Source organism: Papaver somniferum, chromosome 9 (genome assembly GCF_003573695.1).
Source record: "Papaver somniferum cultivar HN1 chromosome 9, ASM357369v1, whole genome shotgun sequence".
Lineage (NCBI taxonomy): Eukaryota > Viridiplantae > Streptophyta > Magnoliopsida > Ranunculales > Papaveraceae > Papaver > Papaver somniferum.
In genome coordinates this window covers 178,950,386-178,963,841 of record NC_039366.1, presented here as the reverse complement: position 1 = coordinate 178,963,841, position 13,456 = coordinate 178,950,386, and the positions used below count along the sequence as shown (strand labels likewise).

General features: G+C 37.4%; 2 protein-coding genes and 1 pseudogene across 2 annotated transcripts; 2 read left to right on the top strand and 1 right to left on the bottom strand.

The window, feature by feature from the left end:
- Positions 1–924: 924 nt before the first annotated feature.
- LOC113312922 lies at positions 925–2,788 on the bottom strand. Its single transcript, XM_026561655.1, has 4 exons — positions 2,774–2,788; positions 2,267–2,464; positions 1,995–2,068; positions 925–1,063 (listed from the first exon to the last, which is right to left on the bottom strand). Exons 1-4 carry the CDS (start codon positions 2,786–2,788, stop codon positions 925–927), a joined length of 426 nt encoding a protein of 141 aa, XP_026417440.1.
- Positions 2,789–2,903: 115 nt separating this feature from the next.
- Positions 2,904–8,585, top strand: LOC113312593 (annotated as a pseudogene).
- A 3,362-nt stretch (positions 8,586–11,947) lies between these two features.
- Positions 11,948–13,150, top strand: LOC113312921 (uncharacterized mitochondrial protein AtMg00810-like). Its single transcript, XM_026561654.1, has one exon. It carries the CDS (start codon positions 11,948–11,950, stop codon positions 13,148–13,150), a length of 1,203 nt encoding a protein of 400 aa, XP_026417439.1.
- The last annotated feature ends 306 nt before the right edge of the window (positions 13,151–13,456 follow it).

Below are 13,456 nucleotides of genomic sequence, written 5' to 3'. Positions count from 1 at the left end.
GCACACCTTACCTGATAAGAATGGAACAAGGAAATATCATCAAAAAATCAGTAACAAGCACAAAGAAGTATAGAATAAACATAGCAATAGAGCTAAGAAAAGTAATCATACCTGCATGTATTGAGCTCTCACTACTGCTCCTGTCCAATTGATGACACTGGTTTGAAGATACTCAATTGCGACAGTATTTGCACTGACATTGTCCAAAGTCACACCAAAAATATCTTCTAGACCCCAATCCAGCAAACATTTCTCAAGCATTTTCCCAATCTCCTCTCCAGTATGACCCTTGATCAAGCAAAACAGGATGATCCTCTTTTGAAGTTTCCAATGGATATCAATAAAGTGCACTGTAACACACATATAATTGAAGTTGTTTGGAGAGGTCCATGTATCAGTTGTAAGAGAGACTCTTTGTTTACTTTCTTTGAAGTATTTCTTCAACTTCTCTTTCTCATCTTTGTACATAATTAAAAAATCTCTGTAAATGGTCATCCTGCTTGGCACCTTGAATCTAGGTTCAAGTTGTTCACTATATCTTCTAAACCCTTCTCCTTCTACAATTCTAAATGGCAGTTCATCTATGACGACAAACTCAGTCAATCTTCTTCTACACATATCCTTGTCATAACTTACAACAACCAGCTGTGATGACTGTCCAGGCCTTGGTGGTGGAAACACCAAACTCTTTTATCCCTTGAGCTTCTTGTTGGGATTCTCTGGACATGTGGCTAAATGTGTCTTCATGCTGGAAGTTCCATTTCCTTTACTATGTGCTTGAAATTTCTTGTGACAATGCTTACACTGTGCTTTTTCTTCGCTGATCCTCGTAAAGTCATTCCAAACTTTTGATCTAGTTTTCCCCTTCTTCTTAGGTACAACTTCAGGTGCAGGGTCCTGTGTAGATGTAGCCTGCTGTGTAGCTTATGTTTCTTGAGTAGCATCAACTTGAGGTGTTATAGATAGTGTCACATCAGTAGAACCAGCTGCAGTGGATGGAAAGGGAGATGCATTTGCCATCTTGCAGCTTGATAATGAAGCTGAACTTGATCCAATCATTGCCCTGCCAAAGGTAAACAAGTTAGTTCTTACTTCTTAATACAAGCACACATATTTCTTAAAACAAGCAAGTTAGTTCTGATTCTGAACTTGATAATGAAACTGCACTTCATGTGAGTGACATTGCCTGCCATCTAACTCAATTTTAATTAAAAGCAAACAAAACAGTTCTATGCTGGTCTTGTGTTACTGCTTAAGATTATAGATAGATGTCAACTAGAAGAATGAACCAAAAACGAACCTTGGATGTAATAGGAGAGAATAAAAGTGATAGTCATTTGCTATCACTTTTATTACACAAGCAAAATCTTAAGCAAAAATTAAACCCTTAGAGCATATGAACTAAATAAAGCAGTTCATATGCTCTAAGGAATTTTCTATGTAAAACTTGAAAACAAAAATAAAGTTGTGGCACAGGGTAGGCTTTAAATAAACCTAAACAGTTATCCAAACTCCTAAGATACACTCCACTTAGAGCTAGAAACTCCCCTAGTAAGGGTTTAATGGAGTTATACCCAAATTCAAAAAGTCACAGATCATAAATCAAAATGATTATCAGGTCTACCTAGATTGTATCAATAAATTCTGATTTCATTATCAATCAACTAGAATTACTAGATGATGAAAGAATTAACAAAACACATAATCAAGTTCATTATGTTATTCATAAATCTATTAAATTATCATCAACAACTACAAAATCAACACAGTTCATGTTTTTCAATACGTATTAATAAAACAAAATTAACAAAACATCTACCCAAGGATAAAACAAAGATTCAACACAATCCAATTCAAATAAGATCTAAATCTGTAATACGGATTGATATTCACACAAATTTAGTCAAAGCAATAACGGATCCATGTATACATATACAATTGATTAACAAAATCGAAATGAAACCAAACAAATCAGAACAAGAGAGATAGGTTACCTGTAATCAGACTCCTTCCTTAAGAAATCTTTCAGACTCCTTCCTTGAGTTCCTCCCCTTAACTCAACCAAAACCTAAAATAAAAAACCCATGACTGTAATTAGAAAAATAAGATTTGACAAAAGAAATTGATTGATAAACACAAAACAACAAGCAAACGATTTCGATAAAAGAAACCCTAAGTCCTAACAGAAGAATAATTAAAAAAAAAACCCTAGAAATTGAAAAACAAACAAATCAATCGAAACCTGTGACCTGACCTATTTACTTACTAGATAGAGCCATAGAGGTGGTGGTGCTCTTGATGGAGGTGGTGGTGGTCTGCTGTCTACTGGTGGTGGAGGCGACTGAGGTGATTCAGGTGAAGGCTGAAGAGAAAATGAAGAGGGAGAGGAAGAGAAAGAGAAACGAAGAAGAGAAAATGACGAAGAGATTAGGGTTGCCAGAATATATATGGTGGAGGCTTTAATCTAGACGGCTAGTATTAATCAGGATCAAAACTAATCGACGGTCCATACTAATCGGTTGTTCGGTGCGGTTAGTGTGCGGTTATGGGTGGAACCGTTCACCGAACCGTAAATCTAACGGTTAAACCGTGACCGACCGTTGGATCATCGGTTCGGTGCGGTTAGTGCGGTTTCGGTGCGGTTTGCGGTTTCGGTGCCGTTAGTGTGCAGCCCTATACATTACAGAAGATCAAACTGCAGCATGAAGTTGAAAACAAAAAAACAAAAAAAGAAAGAAGTTGAACAGTGACGATTTCCTATGGAAGTAGATACTTGAATAGTAACCATTAGATTATATAATTCAAGATATTGTCGTAGTCCTACTTTACATATTAACATTGTCCTTCAGTATTCCCAAACTGATTATTCCCAAATTGATTCTCAATCTCAATTAATCAAACAGAGAGAAGAAGAAGATGGAGAAGTGAGAACTCAGAGAAGAAAGAACAGAGAGAGAGATGGTGATGGAGATAGTGGAACCAAACACATGTGTAAGAGGATGTTGTAAGAGTAAAACAATACCATTACATCTTTTACCATCAACATACACTCTCCTATCTCCAATAGCTAAAGGTTCTGAAAGTGTTGTTTATGAAGCAATTCTCAATGGGAAAAAGGTTGCTGTTAAAAAACCTATTTTAGCTACTTCTGATGATCTTGATAGGTTCCACAAAGAACTACAACTGTTATGGTCTGTATATTCATTCATACACCTGTTCATTTCTTATTTATCTTTCATTGAATTTATTTCTGTTGTTTTTGGTGAAAGCAAATTGGATGATTTGGGGATAGCAACATTGGTAGCTGCACATGCAAAACCACCCAATTATATGTTCTTTTTCCAATTCTATGAATCTGGTGATCTTGCTGGGAAATTACATGTTCAAGAATGGATTCCAAGTCTCAAAGAGATGCTTCATATTAGTCTTAAGCTTGGTAAATGCATCTCCTTATTTATTTAGTTCTATAAAGTTTTTTTTCCATCTCCAATTTCTAGTACTTTGTTGTTTGGATTGTTAGTATCATTGAATCTTAAGTTGGGGGTGATTTTTGTTGACAAGAATGCTAAAGTTTTGGTGAGGGCATTGCTTTGCAACTAACAATTTTCAGGCATAATCATCCTTATGGTTACAAATTTCTGTAATATATTTTGTTAATTCTCTGAGTAGTTCAATTATAACTAGTGTAGCTAAAACAATATCATTTTTGGCTACCCAAAACCTAATCTGCGTTGTGGTTGCAAATTTGGACCTACACAGTAGCGATGTTACCAATGCAGAGTTTAGAGTTCATCAACAATTACCAAGATATGAGTGGGTGAAACAAACACAAGTAGGAGACCACCCAAAACGCGCAGCTTTCTTGTCAGTCGCAACACAGTAATCATGCCGTCAAAAATCTGAGTTACACTGCATGATAGCTACCTTATAATTCATCTTGGACTGGAAAACTTCTGGAGTGCGGGGGGTGGTTTATCATATCTGGACTTAACAGAAGCATTACAAGTTGATATTTGACATATAGCTCTAAAATTGAAAGCAGGATATATTGAGAGGCCTATACCAATTGTTAATATGGTGGCAAGTGACTAGTCTTATAACTTTTCCACCTTTGAATTCATGCCTTACTCTAGTTCGCAATGGAAGAGAAAGAGAACAAGCATATTCATCTTTGAAGAAATCGAGGGAATGTATCATAGTCTATCCTAATTCTCCTCCCTCCTTTTGGTGACACTTCTTCTCTTGTCTAACTTTTTTTTTTCTTGATACTTGTGCTTGTCTTTGTTTCTGGAGTTTTGAATTTACTCCTTCCTTCATTATTTGAATTTTTCTTTTGGTAGTTCCTAAAAAATGTGTTTTACGCTTACCCTTTCCAGCAAAATCTCTGCAATATCTCCATAACCTCGGGATTGTGCATAGGGACGTGAAACCAGCAAATGTTCTTGTAAGTACTTCAGAAACTAATAATATTATTGTTAATATTGCTTAATATTTTTATTGCAGATTCAATAATTTGTTTGTGGTATTTATATAAGGCGAGTTTCTTGCAGCTTGACAGGAATCTTTGTCCACACCTGTCAGATTTTGGGTTGGCAGTATATACGAAAGATCTTAAACATGTTTCTGTTGAAAATTGGAGATCATCCGGCAAACCAACAGGTGGTTTTCACAAAAAGAATATGGTTGGGACGCTGATTTATATGGCACCTGAAATATTAAGGAAGGACATACAAAGTGAAAAATCAGATGTATATAGTTTCGGAATAACCATCAAGTAAGCATTTGAGCCTTACATTGTTATATTGGGAGCATGGATAGACTGGGATGTACTGAATTTACAGTTGCTTGTACACATTGTTAGTTTAGCCTGTCAAGAGATAGTATTACGATTAACAAGCTTACACTATTAACGTTTAATAGTGTATACATTCATAAAGAATTTCTGGATGTATTTGTCAAGTTTGCCTCAGATTGAAAATCCTTATTCCTTGGTCTTTTCAAGGCTTGAAAATATGGTTCGACAACTTAACTTGATTCTGACTGGATATCTGAGCTGAGGGTATATATACTGAAATTCTTCATTTCTGGCACAGTTGTATTCTTGCTTTTACTAGATGATATATCCTGCTTATGCGCTTGTAGTAGTAAAAGTGTTCGTTCGATCACAACTTAATAATGATATCCTTCTAAAGAGCCTTTTGTTTTACTGTCTTCTAATAGATTCCATTTATACATTAGAGGGCATAATGAAATATGAACAAAACAAATCTATCAGCATGACCATAATGTCATTATTTCGAATCATGATTATGATTTTTCTGTGATCTTTGTAAATGATAAGATTTTTAAACCATTTGATATATCACGCCTGGGCAGTAACCCAGAAATATATCTAACCTGCACTTTCAGTAGCACATTATAATAGTCCTATATGGTACACAGAATGATACGCATTATTAAATGCTTACATGCTACTGTACCCGAGTCTTACCATGGAAAAATCTGACTGCACATTTTCTATTTCAGTGAGCTCTTTACTGGCGTCGTTCCTTACACCGATCTTCGTGCAGAAGCCCGGGTACAATGTCTAGATTATTGTACTTCTTTGGGTCATGGAAGTTTGAAATTTCTACCTATCATTTTGTGTTTAAAAATATTAACCAGTTTAAGCTTTGCGCTCAAGCTTGCTTTACATCTTGGGGCAAGGTCCTTTATCTTTCAGTTTAATAGTAATTATTGTATTGGAAAAATAATCCCTTCAGGCACATACTGTACTGGAAATGAACTATAGCGAACAGCAACTAACAGCAGCTGTAGTGTCTCAAGGACTACGACCAGTTCTCGCTGGTTCTGAATCAGGTGCACCAGACAGTTTAGCCAAACTAATCCAGAGGTGTTGGGATGCAGATCCTTTTAATAGGCCTTCGTTTGATGATATTATTGCCGAATTGGATCCAATCATGAAACATGTATGTGAAGAACAAGAGGGAAAGGTCCTCCAAGAACCGTCTGGGTTACTGACTGATCTTTCTTCCGATGTCATCAGTAACCTTCAAAGTTACCAAGAAGCTGTAAATTGGTATGTTCAAGGAGAGTAGTTGTCCAAAGATGCTTCCTCTGCAACTGATTCAAATCCGAGGATCTGGCATGATTCATCAAATGGTGCTGCTCCATACAACCCGACATTATCTTCTGGATCCTTTGCCACTTGTGGCAGAAGGGAAAGCATGGAGGACACACATTTTTTGATGCCAAGCATGTGCAGGCAGAAGGATGTTCATCTGTTTGGGATCTTTGATGGTCACCGAGGTACAGAAAGGAACTACTTAAATGCCCATTACTAGCTAAACCAATTCACGCTGTCAATTACCAACGACCCTCACCCTTAGCCTTTACCGGTGACCCAACCACCGCAATTGACTTTGGGTACATGATAGGAAATTATCTCTGAGTTGGCTTTGCCAAACCTACTATTGGAGACTTAGTTTGGGCCTGATATCGTCGTCTTTTATGAGTAATGTTTGACAGAGATTGTATTGTTGATAATAAAAAATGTGATGATGAAATATATTTTAACGCTTCATGCAAACAGGAGCAGCAGCTGCCGAGTTCTCTGTTGGAGCGTTACCAAGGTTCTTGCAAACATTAGGTTCTACACTGAGGTTTGTTCACGCTTATCTTTTTTGTACTCCCCAGTCCTCGCGTTCCTTAGTTAACTTTGTTTGCTGGTGCAGTCCTTCAGATGCACTGACAGAAGCATTCATGAAGACAGATATTGCATTCAGGGATGAGTTAATAGTCCAGCGCAATGTTAAAGGAACTACAAAGAAAAATTGGCATCCTGGGTGTTGTGCAAATGCTGCATTAATAGTTGAGAACAAGCTTTTTGTTGCTAATGCTGGTGATTGCAGGACAATTCTATGTCGTGGTGGCACTGCCTTCCCTCTCACTAAGGTAAGTTTGGACATGTAGATACGCCTATAAACTATATTAACACTTTGGTTCTTATAAATCAGTTGGTATACAAGCTAGTTCACATTAAACGATAATAGAAGAATCTAATTTTTTAATTAAGCATTTGGTTGCAAATCCTGGTATTTTTACGTTAAAACAGGATGTCACTGTACTGATGTGTCGCCGTATTTCCAAACAGGATCATACTGCAAGCTGTGTTGAGGAGAGGGAACGAGTCATAAGAGCAGGTGGACAGGTCAAATGGCAAGTGGACAATTGGAGGGTTGGTACAGCTGCTCTCCAGGTGCTTATCAGTACAAAGAAGAAAATAAATCAATTATGTTATGCTTCTCTGTACACCCATTTCTTACCGTGCTAATCATTATCCTCGTAATAGTTTTATGCTGGTAGCTCTAGAAATCTTGCATCAAAAGCCCAAGTAGGATTCTCTTTCCAGGACATCTCCACTTAAGTGTGGGAGGTTAGATTTATACAAAATGTTCAGTTTGGAAGGGACCTAGTAGTTGCGATGCTGCGATGAATAAATTTATGCTTCCTCATGGCTCCTCCATTGGTGCTTGCCTTCCATGAGTTTAACTCACTTTTCCTACTTATGTAGCTTGAAAACTTCCAATCCTACTACTGGAAACTACCTGAATTTCTTGATTTGCTTCTTTGATCAGGTTACACGGTCGATAGGTGATGATGACCTGAAACCTGCAGTGACAGCGGAGCCTGAAATTACAGAAACTACTTTGACCTCTGAGGACGAGTACCTGGTAAGGATACTTAAAAAGGTTACAAATTTATAGACTGTTGGTTCTTCATCAAGAAAACTATTGATAATAAGTAAAATTACCTTGGAGATGTCTAAAGCCCGGACACAATTTTAAATTGTTAAATGCAAAAGTTTTCTTTAGGATATCTCGTCTTAGTTTTTACTAGCTGTTAACTTTCAGAAAGTAAGAAAATTCTCGTAAAGCGTGAACAATTAGGGCACATAAACTTACAGTAATATATGTTGGTGGTTAAATGGCACAAACCAAGTGTAAGCATGTTTTGAACCCAGGTAGAGGACTCCACCACTATCAGGAACTCTACCATTTCTTCTGAGAGTCACGGATAAGGATATATCAGATGCACACTAGAAAACCATTTGATTCTATCTAAAATTCGTGGTTGTTTTGTGTCAGGTGATGGCCAGTGATGGACTGTGGGATGTAGTTAGCAGGGAGGATGTCATATCCATCATAAGAGACACAGTTAAGGAACCAGGAATGTGCTCGAAGAGATTGGCAACAGAAGCTGCTGAGCGTGGAAGCAAAGATAACATCACTGTCATTGTTGTTTTTCTTCGCCCCGTCTCCACAGCTGAGAGAATTTACTAAATGTTGACGCCGTTCTTCATGTCTCATACAGCTAATGGGTATACTATACAGGAAGTATTTAGAACAAGTTATTCCTTCCAATTTGAAGTGTAAATTACATACATTAGATATTTATCCCATTTTGAAGTGTAAATTACATACATTAGATATTTATCCCATTTTACAAGTGTAAATTCCATCTTTAAATATATTTATCCCAGTTTGTGGTTGGAGCCTGTTACGAGATACTATAGTATCTCTACATATCCTCTTCTTAACTGCATATATATTTAGTGTTGTCATAATATTGTACGTATCCCTTGTACGTATCTTTTGTATATTTTGTTTCCTTTTTTTTCGTTGTAATCTCTGTATATGTACTACAACTTTGCCAATCTAATAAACACAATGCAATAGAGATTTCTCTCTCAATCTGTTTAGTTTTCCTCTGATGCTCATGTTCTAGCATGGCATCAGAGCTAGGTAAGATCTGAAAGGCCACCTTCTGCTGCAAACAAACAATCTCCTTAAGCCAGTCAGAAATCTTTTACTCTTGTGTCTCAACACCTTTTTATCTTTAGTTTTTAAACCCTAATCCAGTTATTTTTTTCTCATCCTCCTGACAATCATGTCACGCGAAGATTTTCAGCCTATTACCGCAAAACTAGATGGTACTAATTACACTCACTGGTCTTTCCTTATGAAAAGCTTTCTCAAAGGCAAAAGCATGTGGAAATACATAGATGGGACAGAAACAAAACCCAAAGAATCTACTTCTATCATCAAAGATAAGGGAACCGAAACATCAACAAGTAGTCTTGAAACCTGGGAGACAAACAATCACAAGATCCTGACTTGGATTGGCAACACAGTGATTACTTCAATCAGTATGCAGCTTACAAGTTTTGAAGTTGCTAAAGATGCTTGAGACTTTCTCTGAAAAAGGTACACACAAATTAACTTTGCTCAAAGATACAAACTTGAACAAGATATTCGTTCTATGAAGCAACCATTAGATAAATCGATTTCTGACTTTCACTCTGAGATGTCTATGATTTGGAATCAACTTGCACTTATGGAGCCAAAATGGACAACTGATTTGGAAATATGGGAAAAATATAGACAAGAGACAAGACTGGTTCAACTCTTGATGGCTCTACGAGAAGAGTTTGAATCAGTCAGAGGTGCTATTCTTCATCGTTCACCTCTTCCATCCGTAGAAACTGCTTTATCTGAGCTGATCACTGAAGAAACACGCAAACGGATCAAGCCAGAATTCTCAGGAGTATTTGCTATGCCTGCACCTCGTCCAAACTTCAACAATCAGAAGAATAGTTTTGCAACACAACGTGATTCTTCACAACCTGTTTGTCATGATTGCAAGAAAACTGGTCACATAGCAAGGAACTGCACTCTGCCACCTGCTGCAATACCGCAAGATACTCCTACAACACAGTGCAACTACTGCAAAGAACTTGGGAATTCTACCAGAAACTGTACATCTCCAACCTCCAGGAATATGCAGAGATTAAACGTTAACGGTACAACCAGGTTTAATGGTTCAAGTAGATTCTCTGCTGCACCAGTTTCATATGCTGAAGCATTACCATCTGCACCATCTCATTACCTAGTCTTGCTGACATACAGGAGATGATTAAACAAGCTCTTTCAGTCAGTAACAATACTGCAGCTGCATCAGTCTTTTCTACTTCCTCTGGTATTTTCTCAATTGGATGGTATCTAGATTCTGGAGAATCCAATCATATGACTTATGATTCAAAAGTTTTTGACAGTCTTTGTCCAGTTGTTGCTCCTAAGATTCACACTGTTGATGGAACTGTTGTAACCTCCAGTCACATTGGGGTGGTTAGAGATTCAAATAACATTTGTGTACCAGATGTTTTTCTTGTTCCTAATATTACAATGAGTCTCATCTCAATTGGTCAACTATGTGATCAAGGTTTTAACATTGTTTTCTCTCCTATTGGTTGTGCTATTCAGGATCTCAAAACAGGGAAGCTAGTTGGGATAGGCCGTAGAGTGGGTCGATTGTATCTTCTACAGACTCTGATTATTCCATCAAAACTCAGAAATCATGTTGCAGCTACAACCTCTACATCTCATTCCACATCTCCTTTTATGTCTTGGCATTCTAGACTAGGTCATGTTTCATTTTCTCGTCTTTCATATATGGTCAATAAAGGTCTACTAGGAGATACACAAGTAGACAAAGAAGCTAGTTGCTTTCTTGTAAACTGGAAAAACAACCAGCACTTTCTTTTCATGCAAGCACCTCAAAAACTACTGAACCTTTTGCTCTTATTTACTCTGAAGTTTGGGGTAAATCTCCAGTGATGTCAAAAGGAGATGCATTATACTATGTGAGTTTCATTGATGATTATTCTCGGTTTACTTGGGTTTATCTATTTAGTTCAAGAACATAATTTCTTAACTTATATATAACCTTTTCAACTATGGTCAAAACTCAGTTTGGTAAATCTATCAAAATCTTTCGTGCTGATCAAGGAGGTGAATATATATCCACTCCTTTCAAAGATTTTCTCAAAACTCAAGGCACATTATTACAACTATCTTGTACTGAAACTCCAGAACAAAACGGAGTTGCAGAACGTAAGCATCGTCATATTATCGAAACATCTATAACCCAACTTGTTTCTGCATCAGTTCCATCAAATTTCTGGGGAGAGTCAGTTCTTACAGCAGTTTATACCATCAATCGTGTTCCAACATCTATCATTGAAGGTATTTCTCCTTATGAATGCCTTTATGGTAAGAAACCTGATTACTCTGAGCTTAAATTTTTTGGTTCAACATGTTTTGTTCTCCTTCCTGAGCGTGAACGAAATAAGCTTACTCAAAAGAATGTTCTTTGTGTGTTTCTTGGTTATGGTATTGAACAGAAGGGATATTGCTGCTATGATCTTGTTAGTAGAAAACTTCGAGCCTCTAGACATGTAACCTTTTGAGAAAATGTTCCATTTTGGTCGCTTCCAAACAGTAAATCATCTTCCTTTGAGAACTTCATTTACACTGATCCTTTTTCTAGTGAAGTTAGCACCAATACATCTCTAGTGCCCGTGTATAGTAATGAAACTGTTCCACATACTGATTATACTCATCAGATTCCAGCCGCGTCCGACCACTCTATGCCTCCACCTAATAATGCTGCCTTGGAAAGAGATTCTGATTCTCAAGTTGAAACATTGCCACCTCGTAATCGAAGACCTCCAGCTAAGTTCTCTGACTATCATTGCTCATTATCTACCATTATGTTTGTTTATGAACCAAGAAACTACAGAGAAGCTGCAGCTATACCAGACTGGCAGGATTCGATGACAGATGAGTTGATTGCACATAAAGAAGTTGGTACGTGGGAAATGGTAGATCTTCCCCCTAGAAAATCAGTTGTTGGAAGCAGATGGGTCTACAAAGTCAAAACCAAGTCAGATGGGAGTCTTGAACGGTGCAAATCTCGTGTTGCTGCTCAGGGTTATACTCAAGAATATGGCATAGACTATATGGAAACATTTTCTCATGTTGCTCGCATGGTAACTGTTCGTACACTCATTGCAGTTGTTGTTGTTCGATAGTGGGATCTTCATCAAATGGATGTGAAAAATGCATTTCTTAATGGGGAATTGCAAGAAGAAGTCTACATGCGTCCTCCTCCTGGATTAGATCATGCTCCAAATAAGGTGTGTAAACTTCGTCGAGCTCTCTATGGACTGAAACAAGCTCCTCGTGCTTGGTTTGAAAAATTCAGTAGTGCAATTCTTCAATATGACTTTACACAGAGTTACTACGATTCAGCAATGTTTACACGATCATCAAACAAAGGTATTGTTATCCTTCTATTGTACGTAGATGATATGGTTATCACTGGCAGTGATAATGAAGGTATCAGAGATCTTAAAAACCATCTAAGTACATGTTTTCAAATGAAGGATCTTGGTACACTCAGTTATTTTCTTGGTATTGAGGTGAGCAAGTCAGCTGATGGTTATTTCGTTTCTCAAGCTAAATATGCATATGAAATCATTGCACGCTCTGGAATTACTGATGCTAAAGTTACAGACACTCCACTAGAAGTGAATGTCAGACATGGTCCTTCAGATGGAAAGCTTTTATCCAATCCAACATTATATCGACAATTGGTAGGAAGTCTGAATTACTTAACCATTACTCGACCTGATATAAGTCATGCAGTTCATATTGTAAGTCAATTCATGTCAGCTCCTCGTTCTACTCATTATGTTGTTGTTCTTAGAATACTTCGTTATCTCAAGGGAACCTTATATCAGGGGTTGCAGTTCTCATCTAAATCTAAACTTATTCTTAGAGCATACTCAGATTCAGATTGGGCAGGGGATGTTACAGATAGGCGATCCATTACAGGGTACTGCTTGTTCTTGGGAGATTCTCTTATATCTTGGAGAAGTAAGAAGCAGACTGTTGTATCTCGTTCAAGTGCTGAAGCAGAATATCGAGCTCTAGCTCATACTACTTCTGAGATCATATGGCTTCGATGGTTACTCAGTGACATGGGAGTTGTCATTTCTACGCCTACACCTCTATTTTGTGACAACAAAGCTGCAATTCAAATTACTCATAATGACGTTTTTCATGAAAGAACAAAGCATATAGAGATTGACTGTCATTTTACAAGACATCACTTTAAGCATGAAACAATTACTCTTCCTCACGTAAGCTCAAAATTTCAATTGGCAGATTTATTCACCAAGTCACATCCTACTCCTCGACTAAAGTTCTTGCTTTCCAGACTCAAGATGAGTTCAGCACCATCTTGAGTCTGGGGGGGGGGGGGGGGGGGGGTGTGTGTTACGAGATACTATAGTATCTCTACATATCATCTTCTTAACTGCATATATATTTAGTGTTGTCATAATATTGTATGTATCCCTTGTACGTATCTTTTGTATATTTTGTTTCCTTTCTTTTCGTTGTAATATCTGTATATGTACTACAGCTTTGCCAATCTAATAAATACAATGCAATAGAATTTCTCTCTCAATCTGTTTAGTTTTCCTCTGATGCTCATGTTCTATCAGAGCCCTTCCCCAGAGTTGTAACTTTGGATCATTTACCTGTTTGGT